Source organism: Artemia franciscana, chromosome 17 (assembly GCF_032884065.1).
Source record: "Artemia franciscana chromosome 17, ASM3288406v1, whole genome shotgun sequence".
NCBI lineage: Eukaryota > Metazoa > Arthropoda > Branchiopoda > Anostraca > Artemiidae > Artemia > Artemia franciscana.
The window spans coordinates 25,712,206-25,738,935 of record NC_088879.1 but is presented as its reverse complement, the minus strand read 5'-3'; the positions used below and the strand labels follow the sequence as shown (position 1 = coordinate 25,738,935).

Here is a 26,730-nt window from a genome sequence, read left to right as displayed (position 1 = left end):
GTCATTGTTAAAGATGAACAGTAAATTTTTAGGCGTTAGTTTCCTTGTTAAACAAAAAACAAAAGTTATTTTGGATTTTTTTTTACAAATAAAGTTTATAGAGAAGTGAAAGAAATGGGAATAAATGAACTCTGAGTAAACTAGCTTACTAGTTGCATAACCAATTCTGTTGGGATCAATGAACTACTGCTTTCGCTATTACAAAACATGTCTTTTTAACTTTTTGCGCTCGTATAAAAGTTTAATGAAGTGCTTCTTTCCTTTACTACATTGATAGCTCCCAAGATGATTGTACTATATGAGACTAATTTTATTAGCTTGTACAAATCACCATAAGGAGTTATATTTGAATGCACACTTTTGTTATTGACTGTGGAATATGAAAAAATTGACTTTTATCTCTGGAAAGTGAACTATAAAATGTTTAAACAAGATAAAAGCTTTGGGAGCACTACATTACGCCATATAAACTGATTAGGATTTTATGACCACATAATAAAAGTAGTAAGGAACTAAGTACTGTTGAGGAAGAATTCAGAGAAATATAAAATTTTTGGAGTTGAAGTGTTGTATGTATAAGGTAATGTGCCTACAAATTAACTTTCAATCAAAATCCTGACCCCTATATTCCGCTTTTCAATTTAGAAGAGTTTGAATGTCCCTGATTTCAGGAGGTTTATCACCTTCCCTAAGATTAGGTTAGGTTCTTCGTGCAGTGCAAACCCAGGGACATACTTAATGGGGATACGTGCTTACGACATAGTAAAAGTATACTATAATATGAGATCCCAGTTTGTGGATGTGTAATAGTGAACTTCAGTGTCATTTTTGTGTAGATATGTATGTTTTTCCTGGAAAATTACCTTTGAATATGTTCAAGCAATAAACATCTTTAAGCTTAACCAATATTTGTGTTTAGAATAGTCTTAGTTCATATGTAAAACCCTATTCTAGGTATATCGCCCTCCCTCCACAAAACAAACATAACTTACATAACATAACTGACATTTTCTCAAGACAGTGGAATTCTGTTCATTGATTATTTTGAGGCTCTATAAAAGGGCCGTTGTCAGCACAACACCAAAAATACATATATATATATATATATATATATATATATATATATATATATATATATATATATATATATATATATATATATATATATATATATATATATATTATATACATGGAAATGCATTTTTGAGGCTTCAAGGATCCTCCCCCACTCACAAAAAGATTCACTGGCTCATTTCTATAATAGGCAATTCGCGGTTATACACCAAAAAACATAATTTTGCGGAGCATCAAACAAATCAGCTGAGCTACTGGGAGCTCCAAAATGATGACCGTATTAAATATTAATCTTGTATAGACTACATTCTACACCACAAAAGAAGAGAAAAAAAAAACGGTGCATTATCTTTGGCTACTGAAAAAGAGCACTAGATATTTCAATTTCTGTTTGTAGAATACCTTTCTCAACACTCTAGGACTATGTTTTTGGTACGATCACCCCTGAGAAAAAAAAAAGACAAAACAAGAAAAATACGTGTCCATGATCCCCCTTCTTAGAAAAAAAGCAACATTTTATATTCTTATTATTAAAGACTTAAAACCTATATATTAAAAGACTATAAACCATATATATGTTTTTTCAAAGATATTTGATTATTAAAGCAAGTCCAATTTCTAACAATGATATCTACGATACTAAGTTTCAAAGTTTTGGTTTCCTTTTTTAAGGTCTTTGAATTCTTTTAATCCCTGATTTTTTAATTTAATTTTTTTTCTTTTTTAGTTTTTTCTTTTTTTGGTGTTTTAGTTTTTTTAGTTTTTTTCTTTTTTTTAGATGTTTACCTTTTTTATTTGTTTTTTTCTTTTTTAGTTTTTTTTCCGCGAGATGTCCCAGCAACACGTATGTAGGGTGCTAATTGCCGTGAAAAATATTTGATTTTACGGGAATGTCATTAGAGTCTACAATTAGTTGTATTTGTAAGGAGCGACCCGGCTCAATAGTAACCAAAACTCTAAAAAATGGAATTTTGATACCAATAGTTACATCAAAAGAATTTCATTTCAATGCTGATTTTAAATATATAAGTTTCATCAGTTTTAGTTATACCTATCAACAGTTATGAGCCTGAGAAAATTTGCCTTATTTTAGAAAATAGGGGGAAACACCCCGTAAAATTCCTTGAATCTTAAAGAAAATGACACCATCAGATTAAACGTATCAGAAAACCTAACTGTAGAAATTTCAAGCTCCCAACTACAAAAATATGGGATATTGTATTTTTTTTTCAAGAAGGCAGAACACGGAAGCGTGTTTATTTGTTTATTTGTTTTTTTTTCCAAGGGTGATCGTATCGACCCATGGTCCTAGAATGTCGAAAGAGTGCTCATTCTAACGGAATTAACAATTTCTAGTGCCCTTTTTAAGTGACCAAAAAACTAGAGGGCACCTAGGCCCCCTCCCACGATTATTTTTTCCTAAAAACACCGGATCAAAATTATAAGATAGCCATTTTATTCAGCATGGCCGAAAAATCTAATAACTATGTCTTTAGGGGTCTACTTAATCCCCCAGAGTCCTCGCGGGAGGGCCTTTCAATCTTTGACCAGTATTTACATATAGTAATGGTTATTTGGAAGTGTAGAGACGTTTTCAGGGGGATTTTTTTGGCTAGGAGAGGAGGGTTTGAGGGGAAGGGCTAGATGGGAGGGATCTTTCCATGAAGGAATTTTTAGGGGGGTAGAGAACTTCCGCGAAGGGGATGCAGGATTTTCTATCGTTATTTAAAAAAAAACAATGATAAAAATAAATATGAAAAGTTTTCTCAACTGAAAGTAAAAAGCAGCATCAAAACTTAAAACAAACAGGAATCGTTACGCACATAGGGTTCACCTCCTCCTAATACCTCGGTCTTTACACTAAAGTATTTATAATAATTCCAACTATTTATTCTACGGTCTCTGTGATTCAGGGGTCATTTTTAAGGAATTGGGACAAAATTTAAGCTTTAGTGTAAAGAGTAAGGTGTTGACCAGGGGGAGAAATATACGTAATGAAAACATACGAATACAGAAGTGCGTTACGTAAGTTTATTCGTAACTTGTGTTTATTTGTAATAATAAAAAAAACGTTCTTAAAAAATTTAAAGTTCTAGTTGCCTTTTTAAGTAACCAAAAAATTGGACGGCAACTAGGCATCCTCCTCCACTCCTTTTTACTCAAAATCGTCCAAACAAAACTACAAGAAAGCCATTTAGCAAAAGAAAAAAAAAATATGCAAATTTTGTCTTAATTATTCATGTGCAGAGAGCCAAAATCAAAACATGTATTAATTCAAAAACGTTCAAAAATTAAATTAAAAAAAAAGTTTTTAACTGAAATTAAGGAGCGACATTAAAACTTAAAACGAACAGAAATTACTTCGTACATGAAAGGGGCTGTTCTCCACTCAACGCCCCGCTCTTTGCACTAAAGTATTTACTGTTTTAAAAAGTAGAATTGAGAGAAAGAGTCAAACTTTAGCGTAAAGAGCGGGCCGTTGAGGAGGGAACAGCCCCTTTCATATACGGAGTAATTTCTGTTCGTTTTAAGTTTTAATATCGCTCCTTAGTTTCAGTTCAAAAAATGTCTTTTTTTATTAATTAACAAAAGGAATGGGGTATTCATTAGCACAACGAATATCTCTAATTAAATTTATTTCTGTATTTCTGTAAGAACTGGAGCAAGTGTTCATAGAACAATCAATGAGAGGACTTATTATTACTCTTTTAACTTGTGGGGGTGATTTGAATTAAAATAAAAATATCCGTCGTTTTGTGTTGTTCATCTATAGATAGTAAGTTGGTTGTCTATAATACAGTCTATCAGTATTGCGAATAATTTTCACATCTAAAAACGGTAGTTCATTTTCAGTTTCTAGGGTAAGCTGCAAATTTTTATCCTAAGTATTAAGATGATGTAAGAAACCCAAAGTTCAACTTTCCCATAATTCCAAAGTGAAATTACATCATCCTTGATGCGACCCCAATAGACATGTTTTACAAAATAAGAATTTAATGCCCAATTTTCAAGGTTCTCGAAATTAATATTTGCCAGTTGCCTGGATAAAGGTGTTCTCATTGGTAGCCCATTTATTTGCTGATAAAAGGAATCACGAAACTGACAATGCATTAAAAAATTATTACAAATTTCAACTAGAGTAATTAAAACTTTACAATCAATTCATGTCACTGAAACTTCGTTTAAGTGATAATTTTCTTCTATTTTACTGTTTAATAACAGCTTAGAAATAGCCACATCTAAATCCGTATATGGAAACAATGGCAAACTACCAACTGTTGTGTTTCCTGAAATACTTGTGTTATTAAATATTTTAACTAAATCTGCCAAATTACTATTATAAACATTTTGGGAATACAGTAAAGGTTTGAAACCTGTGTGAAACCATTTTCCGATATTGTAAGCGGGGGCTTTAGTACATGCTAAGATAGGTCTTAAGGGAATATCATGTTTACCATTTGTGGTAAACAATAGAATTTTGGACAGAAACTACCATGGGGGCTTATAATAAACAAAAATTTATTGTGTTATTGTCTGGTGATTTTACAATTCTGTTTCAGTTGCTTTAGTTTGTTTATAATATTATTAGCAAACTGATTAGTAGGATGATACGTTTTCGTTTTATATGTAGTTGTGTCATTTAAATATGAAAAGATTTTGTTGTCATAGGCTGTCGTATCCGTGACAACAAGTGAAATGCTTTTTATCTGCTTTGGTAACTATAATAGACGGGTATTTGCGGAGATTATATAATGTTTTTATGTCCTGCAAATTTTTTGGTGTGAAAGTAGTAGGAGACTTAACTTTTTCTTAGCTGTTCTAAAGGGTGTTTATGAGATAGAACTTAACTTCATCAGGATTAGAAACAGATATGCAGTGTTTATGAAAAGATGTCTCTAGAGAAGAAACTATATCTGCCACGGTAATGTTTTCGGTAGAAGAGAGAATTTTGGACCTATTTCGAGTGTTTCGATTTTCTGGGGTTTAAACGCTCAAGAAGAGAGGTTAACATTAAGTGTTTTCAAATTAGGGACATTCAAACTCTTCTAAATTGAAAATTGGATTTTAGAGATCACGGCTTCGAATGAAAGTTAAATCGTAGGCACATTACCTCTTACATGCAGCACTTCAATTCCGAAAAAATTGCACATTTCTCTGACCTCCTCTTCAACAGTACTAAGTTCTTGAAAACTTTTATTATTTGGTCATAAAATTCCAGTCGGTTTTTATGGCATAATTTAATGCTTCCAAAGGTAGTATCTTGTTTAAACATTTTATAGTTCACTTTCCAGAGATAAAAGTCAATTTTTTCATATTCCACAGTCAATAACAAAAGTGTACATTCAAATATAACTCCTTATGGTGATTTGTACAAGCTAATAAAATTAGTCTCATATAGTACAATAATCTTGTGAGTTATCCCAATACGTAGTATTTAAGCAGAGAAGCACTTCATCAAACTTTTATACCATCGCAAATGGTTAAAAAGAGATGTTTCTTAAAAGCTAAGGCAGTAGTTCATTGATCCCAACAGAGTTTGTTTCGCGACATGTTAGCTAGTTTACTCAGGCTTCATTTATTCCCATTTCTCTCACTTATCTCTGAACCTTATTTGCTAAAAAAAAAAAATCCAAAATAACATTTTGTTTTGTTTCTATTTTTATTTTAAACTGACTCTGATACTATTTATTACAAGAAAACTAATGGCTAAAAATGCACCATTTTGATTCCATATTCCGAAAAAATTTATAGCAAAACTATGTTAAATGTTGTTATTCTAAAAAATAATTTTGACTAGCATACAATTCTATTTTCATTTTATATTCTTTAAAAATTCAACCGAATTTTTTTGTTATTATTTTATCCAGTTACATTTAAAGACTTGAAAAAATTTTTATGTTAAAAAACCGGAACAGGTTGTGGAACTGGTTACAAAACAGGAACCGGCAAAACTGGTTACAGAACTGGAACCGACAGAACTGGAACTGGCTATGCAACCGGCAGAGCCGGTACCAAAACTCACGTAACTGGAACCAGAACCGGTGGAAATGGAACCGACGTAACTGGAACCGGCTACGGAACTGAAACTGGTGGGACTGGAATCAGAACCGAAACCAGTGGAATTTGAACCCAAGAAACCCGAACCAGTATCGGTGGAAATGGAACCAGAATCGATGAAACTGGAACTGGAACCGGAATCGGAACCAGAGCCGGAGAAATCGGTTATGCAAAAGTTCATTGATCTTTCAAGTGCCTTAGGGCTAAATCATTGCGCACTAACAATCCAGCCCAGAGAAATTGTTTATACAAGACTTCATTGCTCCTATAAGTATCACATAAGGCTAGAGAAATCGGTTACGTAAGAGTTTATTGCATATATATACATATATATATATATATATATATATATATATATATATATATATATATATATATATATATATATATATATATATATATATATATATATATATATATATATATATATATATATATATATATATATATATATATATATATATATATATATATATATATATATATATATATATATATATATATATATATATATATATATATATATATATATATATATATATATATATATATATATATATATATATATATATATATATATATAGAATCGATGAACTACTTCTTTTTCTATTACAAAAAAGTCTTTTTAACCATGAGCAACGGTATAAAAGTTTGACGAAGCGTTTCGCTGCTTAAATGCTACATCGGTAGCTCCCAAGATGACTGGACTATATGATACTAAATTTATTGTCTTGAAAAAATCATCTTGTGGATTTATATTTGAATGTGCGTTTTTATTATTGACTGTTAACATGAAGAAATTGACTTTATCGCTGGAAAGTGAACTATAAGAGGTTTGGCCATGATAAAAGCTTTCGAAGTTCTGTATTACCCTAAATAAGTGGACTGTGATTTTACGACCGCGTGATTACACCATATAATAAAAGTGGTAAGGAATGGAGTACTGTTCAGGAAGAAGTCAGAGAAATATGCAACTTTTTTTTGAGTTGAAACACTGTATGTAATAAGTAATGTGGCTGAAGATAAACTTATAATACTAAAGTTTGACCCCAAAATTTAACTTTTAGATTTATAATAGCCTTAACGTCTCAAATTTGAAGGGGTATATCATCTTCCCAAATTCAAGATCACGCAATGGATACCAATGAATATACGTGATCGTAATAAGTTCATACGACACAGTAAAAGTAAGATATATCATGGGATCTTCGTTTGTGGATGTATAAAATTTAACTTTAAGGACTACTTTTGTTTAAATATGAAAAAAGATCCTTTTGAATATGTTTAAACAATAAATATCTTAAGGCTCAAAACAGTCTTTATTTTTCGAATGGTCCTTGTTGGCAGTAAAGCATATGTTTTTTAATCCGTTACCTTAAAGTAGTTTAAAGTAGTTTAAGACAAAATTAATAGGGAAGAAAAAGATTTATTACAAATTTCATGTAAATATATTCTTATAATAGCCATCAGTAGCAAGATTTGGCGCAAATTGATAAACTGGAGTTCTTCCAAAACTACATGATGATACTTTGTATGTTCTAATTTTTTTATACGAATCGTTTCCCTCATTTCTCAAAGAATTTGCAGATTCCCTGCAGGTAAAGTCTTCTTTTCTGTCATAGAGTACTCCTTTTCCAAGAGCTTTTCTATTCTTTTCAGATTTCTTGGAGCGATGAGGGTGCCCTTTTGTCCATTACTTGTTTTCCTGACCAATATAAAGATGTGTTTCTCTCCATTCTCAGCGTTTATAATGAGAATAGCAAATCTAAGTTTTTCCATTAATCTTTTGGAGATTCTCTTCAATTACTCTAGCATTCATAAGTTAAAAATCTTCTGATCTAGACTCTTAAAAATTAGTGACATAATGAAAATACAATTGCATATGCTACATTCACAGTAAAAAGATATTTCCATTTTAATAATTTGATTTATACACAACCAGTTTTTTTTAAACCGAATAACAAGTTCTTTTTAAACTGAATAACGAGTTTTTTAACACAAATTTGGCAATAGTTCGTGAGGAACAGATAAAAAATATTGGGATGAGGATTTTTGAAGAGGCAGAGACACATGAGAATGAATTTTAACGGAATTTCACTGAAATCTGAGATAGGGGAACACCATTTTTCCAAAGTCAGAAATATGTAGACCAGAATTTTTCAAAATAAAGTTAAAAAATATACAGACAGAATTTTATGGGGGTTTTCAAGAGTCAAACGCAGCTGTATGGGATTTTCTAAATGTGAGGTAAATGAAATTACATAACAATTTAAATCATTTTTTTTTATTAAAAACACAGTTGTTTAATTAGTCACGTAACTGTTTGGTCAATGGACTGTTACTTTATCTATGTTCTATTTGTATGTAAGATTTCTGTGGTCTTGAGCGAAGGTCACACGATTTCACAAGCTTAATTGGAGCCTTTGTTTTATTGTGAAACAATTTTTTGACCTTCAATAAAGGCAGACACTTTCTTGTATATTGAATTAAGATGGTGGCTAGTGGTTTCCAGTGATTTCAGAAATGTTTACCAAGATTTTGTTAATACTTGGCAATGTTTCTTATACTATCAGGCACGTGTTGATAGTACCAGGAAATATTTTGTTACTAGCAGGTAAGATCCTCATGATACCATGCACGATTTTGTTAATAACTTGCAAAATTGTAATAATTTCATGTAAGATTTTGGCTTTGCCATAGAGGATTCTCATTATAGCAAGGGATATTCTTGATGATATAGTTCAAGATTTTTGATAATGTCAGACAAGATTTTGCTAATATTGCACAAAATTTTGGTAATACTTGGCAGGATTTTGATAATAACATGCACAATTTTAATAGCACGTTAGTCTAGATTTTGATAATATCAGCCAAATTAATGATAATATTAATAATATATAATTAATAACTTGTAAAAAATGTATAGGACACTGTTTGAATAATTTTTTTCCCTTGCATTACGTTGTTCTGTTTCTTTTATTTCTATGGCGCTCTAATTTTTTATTTTTAAAGACAACGGAACTGGTTTTTTGTTTGATTCTTAACGACATTCCAATACAAAGGAAAAGGGCAAAATTACTATTGTTTTGTATTACCTAAAATGTTATTACAACAAAAAATACTTTTTGATTTTGCAAAGAAAAAATCAAAACCTTTCACTTTGTCTTGGAAAAGGAAAAAAAAAATAACTAAGAAACAATAAAATCAGGTGAGTTTTCGTAACATATGAAAATATTTTATTCAATGAAACCTCTATTGCTGCCATCTATTAATTCACAGTCATAGATGGTGGTATTCAAAGTTAAAATGCTAGATTGGGGATTCAAAGTTAAATTGATATTCGTTAAGTCAAGGTCCGTTTTGAGAAAGAGTATTACAGTCTTTTTTATATATTTATCAGGCATTTTTTTGGTATTTGTTTTTTAGTGATTGCCAACTGAAAAACTAGAAAAAAATAATATAAAAATGAAAAAGTTAGAAATAATGTACCCCATTGGAATCTTAGAAAAACAAAGCTTCTAATAGGGCTTTTATAACACAGATAAGCATATTAATGTAATCGACTGTGCTATTTTTAAAATACTTAAAAAAAAATAGGGAAAATATCACCCAACATAACCTATCTTACAGCGTCAGTCCAAAAAAGTCCCCAGAATGAAGTAAGATTAGACATTAAATTTGCTTTCCCTCCCTCATACCTCCTTCTGTATATGAAGATCACCGAAAGGTGAAAATTTGAGCATGGAAATGTATTTTTGAGGCTTCAAGGATCCTCCCCCACCCACACAAAGATTCACTGGGTCATTTCTATAGCAGGCAATTCGCGATTATACACCAAAAAACATAATTTTATGGAGCATCAAACAAATCATCTGAGCTACTGGGACCTCCAAAATGATTATCGTATTAAATATTAATCTTGCATGGACTACATTTTACACCACAAAAGAAGAGAAAAAAAAACGCTGCAATATCTTTGGCTACTGAAAAAGAGCACTAGATATTTCAATTTCTGTTAGTAGAATACCTTTCTCAACACTCTAGGACTGTTTTTGTAGGATCACCCCTGAAAAAAAAAACAAACAAAACAAAACAAAAAAAACACGTGACCATGATCCCCCTTCTCAGAAAAAAAAGCAAAATTTTATATTTTTATCGTTAAAGACTTAAAACCTATATATTGGGGTTCTCTGAAATGCTGGATTTGACGGTATAATCTTCACCGAGATCACTCACTATTTTTGGTATATTCTTACTATTTTTGAATAGCTAGACAAATTTTCTGAGTCTTTTAATTTTTTTGGGCATGGTAGCTTTAAATATAATTAATTTTACATATTTAGAATTACCATAGAAAAACTGATATTTTGTAAGTATATTGTTATCGAAGCTCTGTTTTTAGAGTTTTGGGTACTATAGGCACGATTCCATGTTAATATTATCTGATGAAAAACAAAGAAACAAGAAACAACAACCAAAAAAAACAAAATCTAAAACTGGTACCTTGAAGACAGAAAAGAAACAAGTGCCCATAACTATTCTGTTAGTGTAGTTTCTGTATCTTTTTGGTTTTCTTGATCAATTTACCAGCTAAAAGTTTAAAATTCTACTACTTGAGCCCTGCTACTTTAATTAACGCTATTAATACTTGAATCATTACTTGGTTGCTGCTTGATTGGAATCATTGGAATCAATTGATTCCAATGATTCCTCATTGGAGTCAAATGATTCCTCTTGGAATCATTTTGGCCAGTGACAACCCTTCGTGCTTTGAATATTGACAATTATCATATTTAATTCAACCAAATATGCTAAATGATTGAGCCATGTGTTTGTTTAGTTTGACGATGTCATTCTGGGGATTACTTCTGCTGGGAGGTGGTAACCAATCGCCACCTGAAGTTTTATTATATATATATATATATATATATATATATATATATATATATATATATATATATATATATATATATATATAATCCTGCTTACAAGTCCCATGGAGAAGGGACTCAATGCAAACAAGATTATGAAAAGTTACTTTCATCGCCTCAACTCTGGCAGAGATTATATTGTTAAATCTCTCCAAAAACAGGGTAAAGCTTACAAAATGTCAACATAACTGCCATGTCAAGTAGCTGGGTACAGCAGCTATGAATTTATGAGACAACAAGAGAAAACAGTCATTGGCTTGTAGTTGAAAAAATTTATAACTTCAAATTTAAAACTGATAAGACCCCTAGAAAAGGTCTTTTAAGCTATCAAACTGCCTATGCATTGGTCTGAGATATCCATTTTTGGCATTCTTGCCATTGTTTTCTGGCATAAATATAATGAAAAGCTAAAGAATCTCTCAAGGGTGCTAGCCACTTGCTTAAAAAATGAATTAGGTCATTGCTCCTTCCATCAATGTGGGAGATTCTGATGACAAATTTTTATGACATTTCTTGTCATCAAAGTTTTAAAGGCCAGGAGGTTAATGAAAAAAATATAGCCTAAAATGCCAAGTATTTGTTAGATATTGCCATTCAATCAGCTAGTAGTGAATTAATTTTTTTTTCCAGGGATTTCATAGGTCAAGATTCATTTCTCAATGCGGATGTGAAGGCTGTTTCCAATCAGTTTCATAATGGTTATTCGAGGACTGTTTTCTTACATTGAAAAACAAGGAGATAAATTTCTTAAGGACCATGAATTAACATCAACTACAGTAATTGTTGATGTAAACAATGTAGCTGTTACTATTCATAATTCTAGCTATGACATGGATCCTGCTTTTGGAGGCAACTATGACAAACTATTTGCCGAGTATTGCGATTTTAACTCATTACTCAAGCAATGCAATATAACACCGATCATGGTTCTAAACGGAGCACTTGGCGTGGATAATAGAAATAGAAACAAAAAAATGAAAAATCGTCATGACAGATTGCGCAAGTCTACAAAATGCTTTCCGGGGAACCAATACCAGAATGAAGTGTTTCCACTCTTTGGCGTAGAGGTATTTATCAATGCTTGCAAAATGTTTAATTTCAAAGTTATTCAAAATGACTTTGAAGCTGACGAAGAGACTGCTTTGTTTGCAAAAAGCTTGCATTACCCCGTGTTAAGTAACGACTCAGATTATTTGATCTTTGGCGTCAAACAAATACCTTTAAAGTCTCTGAACCTAGGTAAAGGTATGATGGCTAGATATAACGAAAAAGGAAAACACTCATCTTCGTTGAAATGCAAAATTTTTCTGGCTGATAAATTTGTAGATTATTTATCTTTACCAAGTACACATTTACCATATCTGGGAGTTTTACTTGGAAATGGTTTGATTGATTTTAAATCTTTGACAAACCCTCATGACACTCAGAAAAATTTTAATATCCAATCCAGGATAGATGTTGCTGCATCCTGGTTAAGACAGCACAAGATTGACGATGTTCATGTAAAGGTAAATTTTCTATCTAGTAATTTTCTTAGATTTTTAATTTTTTTAGTTTCAGGAGTGGAAGAGATAAAAAGGTATGTAAAGTCTTCATAGAAAATCGTTATAAATTTGGTATTATATCTATCAAAGTTTCAATTTTCAACTTTTACACCTTAACTTTACTGCACCAAGAGTTTATTGGTGCGGTAAAGTTGAATTTTTTTTGTAAGTGTAACCATATGGTGTTGGTTTGACGTGAGAAGAAGTTGTTGCTATGAGAAGAGAGGATGTAGGATTAAACAACTTGTAAATCCAGAAATTATATTCCCTAGAATAAAAAATCAGCTTTTTGATTATCAGTAGTAGTTGAAAAGACAAGTTTTTATTGAAAAATAAAGGTGGAATAAATATTCCCTCTCATCACTGAAAGGAGAATACAGATAGAAAGAGGGTACTTGACAAACAGCTTTGTTTCTCATCTATTTGTAAAAGTAATCGGAAGGAGCTATTCCGTCAAAGTCATTAATAGGTTCCTTAAAACAAAAGGTCAACTGGTACAAAAAAGAGCGAAGGTTGGGTGATAGGCTAATCTCCTATCCTTGTAGAAGATTTGATGATTTATGAAACGACAACAAAAAGCCGCAGACTTTTTTACTTCTGCGGCAATAACTACTAGCCGTCCCTAGAAGCGATTTCTGACATCGAACTAACCTTTCCGTCTTTCCTTTTGTAATGTTCAAACTATAAATCCTGAGACACTACCCGGCTGCCAAGAGGGTGTGATTAGGACCGTTTGGTTATACAAAGTTGAAATAACAGCTCTATCTGAAGCTTGACTAAATGGGTTTGCTTCAATCCTGTTTGATAAATGTGAAGTTTTCTACTGGGGCAACAGAGAAAAAGTGTGAAGCCAAAGTTGACCTAGCCGTCAAAAACCAGCAAAGAAGGCAATGCTAGAGTTGGTACCTTAGGATGAAAGGATGCTTAAAGTGTGCTTTGTAAGTTCCCAGTCAAAAGTAGCAGTAAGATGTACTACTAGCAAGACTGTATCACCAAATAGTCCTGTATAGGCTTTAGCCTAAGGACCCTCTAACTCGGTGGCTACACCCGCAAGGTGTTAATCCTGCCCTGGTTATCAACATGGTTATAACATGTGAATTGGCCATTTAAAAACGTATTTTTTAAAAACGTTTAAAAACGTTCATCAAATACGCACATTGTCTATTCATATTTAGTTCATTTTGGATCTTCGCTCACATAAAATTCTTACACAAACCTATAGTAATAGCATAGTTTTAAGTAGGTTGCATCCTTCCCTCCTGAAATCAATAACATGAACTAAATCGTGTCATTTTTAACGTTTTATGTTTTTGCTTTTTTTTTGTTCACCAAACCCTCCTCCGGTATTTTAGAGTATACTTCAACCACTTTGGCTAATTCCATTCTGAAATTTACTTGACAGCTTTTGTCTATCCCCAAAGCTATAAGCTAAAAAAGAAAATATACCCGCAAAAAGTTTTGAGATTTCTCATAGGCATGCACCACCGCAGTTGCGTGGCCACACTAGGTACACCTTATATTAGCAGACAGTGGATTGGCTCGTTTTATTCCCTGCGATTTTTTTTTCGTGTAAAATTTTCAAAATTTTCTTTATTGCGCTTGTCCTTCACGAGAAATCTAACTAAATTATTGAATGTTTTCCCTATGGGTCTGAGAGGTATGCATAAAAAATTTCCACTTCGAGCGGAATTTTTAAATAAGAGTGAAACATGGTCTGGGTTATATTAGTTTGATATATTTTATATAAATCATTATTTTTCCGTCATAGCCGGATGGTTATAACCCTATGATGTGTTACTTCAGGTTGAGAAATATGCTTTAATTTAGATAAGCTTATCTTAAGACTTTTCTTGGCTATTTAATTTTACTGAATTCCAGGGAAGAGGGTTCAAAACCTATGCTATAGCTTGAATTCAGCAGTTTCTTATTGACAAATTGAAGCATAGCATTTTAAAATGTTGTTTTTTATTCCTTAGAATTTGCTTCTAGAAAACCAAACGTTCCAATTTATTTTTTCCTGAAAGCAGGGGATTTATAATATCTTTTCCAATGCTATTTACCCCCATCGGCAAATCACAGACATTGTCAAAAAACAAACTGTCGTTTTTTTTTTCTTGGTCTCATGATGTAAAACGGAAGGTCTTAGAAAGTGTTCAAGGAAGTTAGAATGTTTGCTACCCGTTGAAGTGTTGAAACTGTCGGAAAGCAAGAACCGTCCTTTATCCCGTTGCATCCATGCGCACCAATGATTCACGTGACCAAACGGTTTGTGGTGGGCGGCAATTGCTTATAATAATTCCTTTTCATTTAAAATTTAACTTTACCATTTGTGTAATTTTTCTTTCGTCTGTTGTAATTTTTATCCTTTTGAAGGTATACTTTGTATGTAAGTTGATTTCAACTCTTTTTATTTTATTGTAGCTCTTTGAAATCTTTGGAATCTAGTAACATAAGGTATTGAAAAAAATATACCAATTGGGCGGTGAGTAACTACCCTCATCTTCGTGCAGGCTCTTCGTCTCCAAGGTACAGCTTTTAATTGCACAGTAGTACAGGTTTTTTACTTTCTGTATTTCTGTTCCAGATATTATCTCTTGTCGAGGAAGAAAAAAAGGAAGACTTAAAGAAGCTTCTGGCGTATTACGGCAAAACTGAAGGAAAACCAACTGCTCTTGAATATTTCTTTAAAGGAAGTGGAAAGGAAATCATCATTAATTCGAAAGGAAACAGAGCTTTGCCTCAGTGGTTCATGACGGCTTCGCGGGAAGCTATGTTCCCTCCGTGGATTTTGAGAATTGTTTGCGCTCAAGAATTTTTTTATTTCGCCCAGGTAGAAGAATTAAAAGAGCCCTACAGCGTATTGCCAGCAATGGATATTGTTAAAGGTCTGTCAGCGGTGCTTTTAAGTCATGACTATAGAAACATTTCTTTGGAGTCAACAAATGTGAAAGTTGCTCACCTAGCTGTACAGTTTAGATCTGGAGCGACAATTGAAGAACGTAATATTCCTTTTTATGAAGGCCAATGCGTAACGATACCAAACTTAGAAGACATACCTTTGCTACCTTCGGGGACCAAGGAACGTTTTTTCAACCAAGTAATGAAACTCAATGATTTCCAATCTAGAACCATCAAACAATTTCCTAAGGACATTCAAATGTTTATTGGCTCAATGATCTTTTGGAATAATGAAACTAATCCAAGTTCACATCAAGTGGATGCATTGATTATGATGCTTGTTGTCCAGCGATCGGTAGGAAAGTATGGTCATAGACAGAATCAGGCGTCTGACTCTTTTTCTGGAATTGAGGGTGATCCAAATAATACTATAAAAAATCTCTGGAACAGATTGGATAAATCGGATTGTGATTTAGCGATCAAAATCTTAGAAGATCGCGGATGTACTCAGAAAAGCATTGCAAAACCAAAATATAAAGTCAGTAGATACGACAATGCAGCGAAAAGCTCGAATGCGTGTAAATACTACAAAAGAACCGTTCATAAATATGCAGAATTCCAAATGATCCTGTACTTTGTAACTTACATGAATCGGCTACTCGGTTGTCCATATCCAGAAACCAACTCAGTTTTATGCTTCAATGGATTCTTTTTGCACAACTTGGCTTCATATATTTTCTCCAACTCTAACTGGATTGAAACTTTTAGCACTTGTAAATCTGTTTATAGGCTCTTGAAGCAAGTTGTTTTAACGTTTTCTTCATTGACTAAAGGTCAGTGCAAGCAAGATAATTCGAATGAAACATTGAGAAATCTTGATGATATGCTAATGAGATTGAAAGTATAACAACCAGTTTTCCTCACTCCAAGGAGCTGTCCAGAAGCCAAATCGACAATCTCTTAGCGTCAAAATATCTTTTGATTTTTCCCTTAGGAAGTTCGCAATGGAAATTTCGTAAAAAGAAGAATCGAAGATCTAGATTGAACACAAAAGAAAAAGACTTGAATTGAATATTTCTTTTTAACAATGCTAACAAAAAATTGAAGCTATTTGAATTAACTTGTTTGTGAAATAGCAAATTCATTATACTTCAAACGTAAGCTAAAATAGTTTTTCATTAAGTCCTCGGTATTTTATAATCAAAGTCATCAATGTAATCTTGTTTGTCACCTTCCTCCGGTTTAATGTTAGAGTCATCCGATTTGGCAGCTGACTCGTTCAAATATTGATTTCATTTCGTAAAGTTGTCATTTACGATTTAGCCAAAGTATGTGAGCAAACTATTATTTTACTCATGGTAGTATTTGATACGAATTTAGCTGATTTGTTTTTGTATCATTGTCTGATCTTCATGCTGAATCATAAAACGTCACTTCATGATGTTTCTGCTCTGTAGAAACATCATGTAAACATCACGTAGAGATCAATCATTTGTCTTTTGTTTATTTTATTTTGTTATAGCACTTGAAGTTTCGGTTTGAAATTAAAAACATATTACTGATAGCCGTGTCTGTCATGTTTTTTTTTGTTTTTTTTTTTTTTTTTAAGTAGAAATTTACCCCTCTAATTTCTACTAGAGGAAAGGAAAGAATATTAATGGCCTACAAGTCTGGTTTTTTTGGTCAAAAGTTTAAAAATGTGCCTCTAAATGAATTTAGCACCAAAGACAAGGGCTCCAAATATTGGGAATAGCCCGCATAAAACAAAAGCCTTTGAATTCCCTTTACATGGAGAAGTTTTATCCTTTGAGATTTAACAATAACACTACATTTTGAACACTTGTGTACCTACCCTGAGGGATCATGTCAGTTGTCTAACAACACCCTAGATAGCACCCAGCCCTTATCACAATTACCAGCCGCTTTTCATCTTATATACTGATAGATTTGACCTCTTAAAATCCTCCAACGTTACACAGTCAAAAATCAAATGAAACACACTTTCAAAAAGCTTCAATACATCAGACATAATTGATAATGATTTATCTTTGTCTAAAAGCCAACAAAGAGCTATGACACTACGAACAAAACAGCAATCAACAAACGGCATCAGTTAAAACCTACAAAAAAAGACCTTTATGGTTCAGTCCCAGTCTCAGAAAATTTTCCCAGCTTTTGAATTTCGCCCAAATAGCGTTTTCTCATTGTTATGAACCAATTATTTTTATCAATAAATAATAATAAAAAAAAATCTTTGAAAGTACTAGTTCTTTTCAATCCCCCCAAAAATACAAAATGCTTTCCCTTATACCCCGAAACATTAGAAAAAGTTAAGGACATTCTGCTGCCTGATCTGACCCACATACTCCCCTTTTCCCTTAACTGGCAACCCGTCCCTCTCATAAATGATATAGGTATATTAGTCGTGATTTTTCCTATTAAAAAACAATTTTTTAGGACTAATTTTTTATTGGAATTTTTTTTTCATGTTTTAAAATTACATAAAATATGCTTCAAAAAAAAAAAAAAATCACTTGTGATATTTTAGAACTACGAAATCAACCTGATATTGATATGTTAGTCGTGATTTTTCCTATTATGGAAATGATATTTGTAGTGACAATTTTTTTTTTACTTTTTTTAGAAGAGTGCCATATCTCTCTCTCTCTCTCTCTCTCTCTCTCTCTCTCTCTTTCTTGCCTTCTCTTCTCTCTCTCTCTTCTCTTCTCTCTCTTCTCTTCTCTCTCTCTCTCTCTCTCTCTCTCTCTCTCTCTCTCTCTCTCTCTCTCTCTCTCTCTCTCTCTCTCTCTCTCTCTCTCTCTCTCTCTCTCTCTCTCTCTCTCTCGTCTCTGTGTCTCATTTTGTGTGTCTGTGTGCTAATTTTTGATAATACCGCGTAAAGTTTCGACAATACAATCGAGGATTCTTGTTATGTCAAGTGATATTTGGATAATGTAGTGCAAGATGTTTGACAATACCAGACAAGATTTTGGTAATATCTCACAAGATTTGGAAACACTTGGCTGAGATTCTTATGAATATTATAGCCTATTATTACAGGCATCCTTCTAAAAAAAACAGTAAAACAAAAAGTAAAAAAAAAAATTAAAACGAAAAACCAAGATTAAAGGTGAAAGATAAAGAATACGGCATGGAACTTTATGGTTTCTACCGCAGTGCTGATCTCTGTTTCTTGGCCCTTCAGCTAGGAAGTGCAATTGGGGCTTATCTAGGAAGTGCAATTGGGGCTACCCATTTAGAACTGGGTTGACTCTGACTGAGTTTAAAGATTAACGCCACTGACCCCCGTCCGAAATCAAACAATTAGGTACACTAGGATTTGAACCTTCGCCCTCTTGGACAAAGGATCGTAAATCCAGCACATCAGTCCACTCGGCTAGGACGGTTAACGTCACGATTAACATATCAATACCAGCTTCATTTAATATTTCAAAATATTACAAGTGAATTTTTCTTTTGTTTTAAGTATATTTTATGTCATTTTAAGACATAAATAAATAAATAATAATAATCTTTATTCTTTCTCTTTATCACAATGCAATAACATGGGTATCGTCAAAAAAAATAAAAAAAATAGAAAAACGCAAAAAGACGCAACATAAAGAACACACATGATGAGCCATCACTTCGATTTGAGGATATTGTCGTTGTAGTGCTTCACGTAGTATGGAACGAAGGAGTTTAAAAATCTTGTCGTTGAGTGTGTAGGCGGGCATTCTAACAGTTCTTTTCCCTCTTTAAAAGTTGCCACCCTCGTCTTGTGTGCGTGAGTCACTGAAGTAAACTGAGGCAGGATATCTCGGTGCGTTGGGGACTTCAGGATGTCAGCTCCAAACTTCATCAGCGTTTCGTGCATCCTTTCATCCAGGGTTGGGAACCTGAGTTCGCTCAAGCTTTCTTCGTAGTTTTTGCAATTTGATCCAAGGATTATTTTGCAGGCTCTTGTCTGAATTGTTTCAAGCTGACTTCTGTCTTTCTCTGTGAGCGATGGGTGCCAGACAGGACAGCCGTACATGACTATGGGAATTACATAAGTTTTGTAGCACGAAAGAAGGAGTTGTTCTGTCATTCCAAACCTTTTGAGATTTGCAAAGGATTTTAGAAGACCAGCTGCTTTTGCTGTGATCTGGTTGATGTGATCTCCGAACCTAAGATCGTCACTTAGTGCGATGCCGAGTATTTTGACTGATTTCTTTGTTTGGAGAAGTACAGGTTCGTCAATGCTCTTCTTCTTTAGGAAGTTGACACGCAACACACAGCTTTTCTCGAGACTTAGCTGGAGCTTCACTTGATCAGCTTGATCCCGAAGCTCTGCAACCAGGGGCTCAAGTTGGTCGTATGTTTGTGAAAGGAATCGTAGTAGACTTATTAAACAGTCATCTCAGAACTTGTACCTTTGTTTATGTTGTCTCATCAGTCGGTTAATTACAATGACAAATAAGATGGGACCTAGCTTGCTTCCTTGGGCTGCTCCACATGTGATGTCTTGGAAGTTGGATGCTTCCCCGTTTTCAAGTTGTACGCACTGTTGACGACTAGAAAGAAAACTTGCGATGATGCACAGCAGAAACTGCGAGACCTCCAGGGCAAGGGCTTCATTGATAACAGTCTCGTGGTCAAGAAGATCGAAAGCTTTCACGAAATCAGAAATTATTATATCAGCAAGGGCCTCCGAAATTTCTAGGTGCTCTAGTAGATCACGAAGTAATCTGACCAGATAATGTGTTGTGCTGTGCCCTCGACGAAAACCGAACTGCATAGGGTCGATTTTATGTTCTACTTCTGCTAGTAGCCACTGTAGAATAAAGTCTTCAAAGACTTTCGAGATGATGGGCGTCTTCGAAATCGGCCAAAGGTCTGACGATGAGGTGGGTGATGTTTTCTTCGGAATAGGTGTGATAAATGCCTTTTTAAACTCATCTGGAAAAACGCCTTCCAGTAGACACTGGTTATACATCATAGCCAATGGCGTGGCCAGGAAGGAGGAGCATGCGTGTATCAGCCTTATAGGAATTTCGCCGGGACATGAAAAAAAGCTAAAGAAATTTCTAAGAAAAAAACTTAGTTAAAAAAAATTTAACCTAAAGAAAAGTTCAAGAAAAGGAGGGTAAAAGTTGAGGGAGGGGTATTGGGCTCCTTAGAGGTAGGAAATGGATGACCACGAGTTTTCCTCTAAAGGAAGTGTTGGTATAAGCACTCATACCCATGAATGTGATGATACAAGCGGTTACTGTGTGCATATGATATAGATGCTGTTAAGTAACGTTAAACATTATATCATAAATTCTATTAGTCTAGTTTGAAATCAAATAAATGGTTTACTTAATTGGTCACCACCTTTCTGTACTTGAATCAATTGTCATGTGAAGGTTGAATATATGTTAATCATGTTCCAACAGGAATATGTAGGTCATTCACCGGATCTAGTTGCTAGGAAAAACTGGTTATTCTAATGAGGTATCTCTCTTTAAGTATTGTTATGTGTGTAGGTCAATGCTTTATTTTAGTATAGGCAAGCTTTAGTGCACAAAAAAGGTTGTAAGTTCCGTAGCTGGATCCCCTACACTACTTTGATTGCACAAAGTCGCTTCACGTGATATGTTATAAAGTACCTTATGTCAGCTGCCAGAACTAGGGGCTTAGCCATTTTGAACCAGGATTCTCTTCTTGTCAGTAAGCCATCAAGAAGGTTCAGATGCTCATCAATCTCAAGTATCTTGAATGTTCCGAAGTCCAAAAGTGCAGTTGCCACCATGAGATCATCCCTTGGGAAGTGAAATTCAAACTTGTCTTCCACATTTTCTTTCAGAAGCAAAATACTGGTGTTATCATTATATTGCTCTTTAAGGTGACATTTTAGGAGGCCCTGACTGATCAGAGCAACATTCAGGATGGGAAAGAATTCTCTCTCAATAACCTCGATTCTTGTAGACAAATTTGGCTGTAGAGAGCAAAGGTCACGCGTTAGTTAATAATATTCATCATCTAGAAGCTTGCAAACAAGGCCAGATTTCCCAATTTCCCAACCTGCTCAATGGGCAACTGAGCATCAGCATCAAGAATCTCATTTAAATCACAATTTTTTTTTAAGGAATTCATTGCTATTTTATATTTAAATTGTTTTTGAGAAGGTTGTTAGGAAGACAAAGAATGTGTATATAAGTTTAGTTCTTCCACTTTGCCCATGCTTCTATGTACATACGTATAAGATCATTTTGGGTGGGAAGGGGGGTATTACTTAAAATTTTTATCACTTTGCTTTCTGGCCTTTGTAGAATAGCTGCATTTTTCATTTTAATTAGAAAATATTACAGTGTAACAAAGAGGACCAAGTAGATATCTTAAGTCCATCGTTGACGAGTAGATTCAAAAACACATTGATAGGATCCGAATTTTTACATGTACTGTTAGATAACAAACTTTGTGTTATATTTCCCTCTAAATAATCTCCGAAATAATTCGGCCCTAGAAATTTTAGGCGGTGCGCCGCTGCCGACCGTATTGGCGGCGGCATCGGCGCGCTGAAGCCTTTTCGGTGGCGGCACGGTAGAAGATTCTTGGCGGCGCACGACCGGTTTTTGGCGCAGCTGTGAGAACCAATAGGAACGTTTATCTTGTGCGTCGGCAAATTATTAGTTAACTATCTTACTATCAATTCCCTTTAAAAGAGCTAAAAAATAACTTCAGCTAACACTCAGCAAATTTTATTTATTGGAAATATATATTCCATGTCTATAAATAAACCTTAGCCCGATATTGCTTTTGATCTCGCACAACCCGTTTATTCGAAAATCTCAAGGGCGAATCCTGAAAGAATGTATCCATTGAAAGTATGTCTGGTACATATCCAGCATCTAATGGGAACGTTAGATGTTGATTGTCCAACGTTATCCCATGTTAAAGTTAGGGGCGTTTTTCTCCGTCCTTACAAAATTGTAAGTTAACCATTTTACTAAAAATTTAATTTTAGCAAGCATAAAATTTTTTAGCCAACATTGACTGCAAATTTCTCTAACCAACCTAATTGTGAGAAAACCTAATTAGAGAAAATTATTGGATAATTCTTAAGATATTCTAAGAGATAGGAAAACCGTAAGGGCGAGGAATTTTTTCTCAGCTTGTAGTTATTTGCATTTTTTTTTCCAGTTTATCCATTTATGAGAATCGTTAATCAATTACTGCTTTTGTTTCTACGCGCTAGTAGGAAATTGCTAACTAATATTGCATTTAGAATTTTTTTTTTTAAATAAACGACGAAATCTCTAAAAATCAAGTTTAGTGAAAACGTATACCAAAATGAAAAATATTTCCAAATTCTATGCCTTGTTTATAGAAAATGCAAAAAGTACATTTGCGGGTTTCTGCATTATGACACATTTCATTATAATTTTCAATTGGGGTATCCGCTATGCAATAGTTTTTTATTGTAAAAAATCGTGTTTCAAAATGTTTGACTGTCTCAATAAATCAGCTGTCATATTTTTATTTCTCAGTGTATCATAAAGCTGACTATAGCTTTATTATTAGGCAAGTATTCTTGCTTTAAATAGCCTGGAAGCATCATAGTAAAAGCTAAACCACAAACATTACCGGCTACCGTTCCCATGCAAAAATGAAGTTTTAATGTCGTTTTTGAAACTTCTGACGATATATTTTACTCTTAGCTATTTCCTGTGGTTTCCAGTTTTCCAAAATAAAAGTAAAATTAATAGATGTCCGTTACTTTACTCTGTCTCGCCTTACATTTTTTTTTGCGTAGTATATATTTTGTCCTGGTCGCTTAATCACGGACTAATAAAATTGGTCTACATTTTTTTTTCAAATGACGGTTTAATATTGTATAGGTTTGGACTGAAAAGTAAAAAATAATCTATCTGTAGTCTCAAAATCTCCAAATTATTAAGAAAACTTATTCTAATATTTCTCCACAAGTTTGAAAACGTCTTGTCCGTAAATTTACTATTTGTTGTTAAGTTTTAGCTTTCGTAAATAAACTATTTTACAACCAAAGATACTTGATTTGTAGGGAAAAAATAAGCTTTGTTAAAGATTACTAATGATTTAATATTCTTATAAATACTATAAAAAGACGTCCAGTTGTCAGTATTTGTACAGCAATATAATATTCTTACACTGACTGATATCTAAGGTTGTAAAATTTTTAATATACAGTTCCGCCCATTTAAAGGGTGTTATTCTCAGTAATAGCCCTTTAAATGATAGGTCTGAAAAAAAAAAATTAGAATATTTTTATTTTGATCGTCTTCAGTTATTAGAAAATACCAGGCATCAATAGGAAGTAACGGAGAAGGGTCCCATGAAAAAATATACACACGGAGCTTAGAAAAAACTCTTAGTTAATTTCTTACTTGATGATAGTATATTAGGTTTTGCTATAGTGGCAACAGTGCATCAAGTCACCAATTATCCCAACTTGAAAAATGAAAGAAATATGATTCATCTGAAGATAATTGAAGAGTTTGTGGTCATATGAATTGCCCTTATTATCCACAGCGCATTCCGAGAACCCACTCACAAAATTTAGACCAGCTAGGGAAGCCAACGTTCGTCTCTCAAAAGAGAGGAAAGTCATCTACCATTCACTAGCCATCAGGAGTACTTGATCCCAAGAACTGGTAATAACAAGGTAACTTCTTTCTTCCACCTTGTATTGCGCCACAAAGAACCTTTTCTGCACAACCGTTGGTCCTTCATTTTCCCAAGGGTGACAGCAAGAGTGACTTTGGCAGTCTTGTAAGAGCAGCATATTTTAAAAAATACCTTCCTGATGGTCAGAAACTGTACAGGACGGCCAGCGGCTGGATGGTGACTGAAATTAGCAGTACTGCTCTTACCATGAGAAAGTTGTCGCTGTTATTCCCAAGGAGAGGTTACTGAATGGAAAATATTTTTTTATTGGGATTAGTTTTTAACTAGGATGAATGTTAGAGAACCAGTTGGGCGTAGTGGCTTAGTGATAGTAGATAATTCTGGAAATTAGTGAATAATCTCTTAGGAGTAGAAATAAAGAAAGAAGAGTTACAAAAGCTGAAAGTTCACCAGATTATTTAAAGGCAAGGAAAAGGCGAGAGAGAAGTCGATTGTATAATTATATTGATCTTCAAAACATAGTAGGCTTAGCAAGCGGGTTTTCACATAAACCTTTTAAAGAAGAAGATCGAGAACCTTTCCAGCGTATTACCTAGGAGAAACCATAAGAATCCCTGAAACGAGTAGAAGGTCAACCATCACTTGGAACAAGTAAAGTCCCAGTAATATTTCGGAAAAGGGCCGGAAACTCGGTAATACCGAAATGATGAATCATTTTTTTAAATGTGATGGAATTTTTCAAGTGGTCAAACAATGGGTTGCGTCACTAGTAGTACAATTTCTAAAAGAAGAGACCGCGAAAAATCCGAGGTTATGGCCTATGCAGTTAAGCAACAGACCAAGTAAAGTATTTTCTATGATTTTGTGCAGTGAGTAGATTTATGTTTGGAAAGGGGAAAAGACTGATGATGTTTCAGGCAGGTTTTAAAGAAAATTATTCTATGGTAGACCACGTTTGTACTATACATAGTGTAATTAGAAAATATACTAGGGAAAGGGAGAGCAACCATTTCTATCGCTTCTTGTCCTTAAAGGGGCGTTTCATGGATTTGAAAGGGAATTTCTGGTAAGAAGTCTGTCAAACATGGGCTTGCCCGAGAATTCGTAATGATTATAGTAAAGATTTATTTGGTAGTGAGGGACTTACTAAATAGCATAACTTATCCCCCACATTTCTGCCATAAAATAAACCTCTTTTCCTACGCTCCTTTAACCTATGCATATATGTCGAGTGACTTGGTCTTTGCCATCTTCTTGTGCCACATATGAATAGAATATCCTGGTTCCATTTACTCCGTTATCATACCGACATCCACGTATACAACTGCACCTTCATTCCATAGCTGAGCAAAATCATCCGATGTTCCCTTGATTGTACTTTGTCACGAACCATTCTGACTCTGATACAGGGTAACTAATGCGCTATCCCGCAAGACAGAACCTAGACATCTTCAGGAGCTTGGGATGGCCTGGACACGTTTTTAAGATGAAAAATTGCCCAAGTTTGTTCTTTTTGGCCATCCATCTAGGGCTAAACGAAAAGCTGGTTGTCTCCGAATAGGGTAAGAAGAGGACAGGAGAAAGAGTTTAAGAGAAAATGGAACTTCTTGGGAGGTGGTAAAGAGTGAAGCTATGAGCAGATTGAGGTGGAGAAGAAACGTGTGGAGCTCTGTTGTCTCTAAGCGTCTTGGTGCTGGAATGTTTTGTTTGTAGTTGTAGTATTAATCATACTAATGAGTCTTCTGTTTCTCAGTGCCAGCACTCAGTCCCTATAAAACTAGTGGTAACTCTAATTTATTAACAAATCCACTTTCTCCAAGAACCCTTTCAAAATATTCTACCTGAGCACTTTCTAACATAGTAGCAATTTCTTTTTCCAAATTTCACACGCATAAGGCATAGTCTGAACTGTCTTAGTGAGAAATATTTGTTAATATGTCATTAAATATTCAAACTTGGCTTACTGGCTTGCAGTCACGATAAAAGAAGCTCGCTTTCCTTTTGCCAAACTTATTTCTGTATTTTGACTGAACTTGTTCTTTGCTGTCAAATTACAGCCCAAATATGTAAACTCTTCTTTTACATCCAGATATACCCTCACATCAAACTCTATCTCTCTCAGTGGCGGTTCTGACCTCTCTTGCGCCCAGGGTAAAATCTTGATTAGCACCCACTTGTCTCCCAAAAATTTTCAGGCCAAATTTTCACAAAATTCTCTTTTATTAACAAATTCTTCCATTTATTTAAATCTGACTTCTTGCTTTAGACTCTGCAAAATGATTAATTATATCGTTCTAATTGATTGTTGGCAATTCTTCGCATGCCGCTAAATCATTTAGTCTATCCTGGCCCATAGTCGATCTGAGGTACGTTAATATTAATTTAATTTTACTAAACGGCCGCTCATTACTGGCCACTACACTGCAACCACTAATAATATTTGATACGCAACTCTTACATTTGCGAAGATCCCTTCACTTCATATTGCAAAATTAATTCTAACACAGCTATATTTTTTTGAAAATGTGTCAGTGTCGAATTATTCTTTTTCATATCTTGGAGTTCGTGGAATAGCTGAATGAGACCTAAATCAT

General features: G+C 33.8%; 1 protein-coding gene across 7 annotated transcripts; it reads left to right on the top strand.

Annotated features, from left to right (window-relative positions):
- The first annotated feature begins 457 nt into the window (after positions 1 to 457).
- LOC136038064 (protein asteroid homolog 1-like) lies at positions 458 to 17,069 on the top strand. 7 transcript variants are annotated; one of them, XM_065721026.1, is made up of 4 exons: positions 511 to 569; positions 5,199 to 5,327; positions 11,694 to 12,571; positions 15,192 to 17,069. In XM_065721026.1, the coding sequence occupies exons 3-4, from the start codon at positions 11,759 to 11,761 to the stop codon at positions 16,410 to 16,412; spliced, it is 2,034 nt and encodes a 677-aa protein (XP_065577098.1). In that variant the 5' UTR covers positions 511 to 569; positions 5,199 to 5,327; positions 11,694 to 11,758; the 3' UTR covers positions 16,413 to 17,069. The 7 variants fall into 7 exon arrangements, with proteins under 7 accessions (XP_065577100.1, XP_065577103.1, XP_065577098.1 ...); XM_065721028.1 differs by lacking the exon at positions 5,199 to 5,327 and having other exon boundaries at positions 458 to 580; XM_065721031.1 differs by lacking the exon at positions 5,199 to 5,327 and having other exon boundaries at positions 492 to 569.
- The last annotated feature ends 9,661 nt before the right edge of the window (positions 17,070 to 26,730 follow it).

Bases quoted from the DNA above. Each gene is read 5' to 3' on its own strand.
- LOC136038064 (XM_065721028.1), top strand. From the start codon at position 11,759: ATGGTTATTCGAGGACTGTTTTCTTACATTGAAAAACAAGGAGATAAA. The intron at 12,572-15,191 runs GTAAATTTTCTA...TTTCTGTTCCAG, and splicing joins TTGACGATGTTCATGTAAAG to ATATTATCTCTTGTCGAGGA.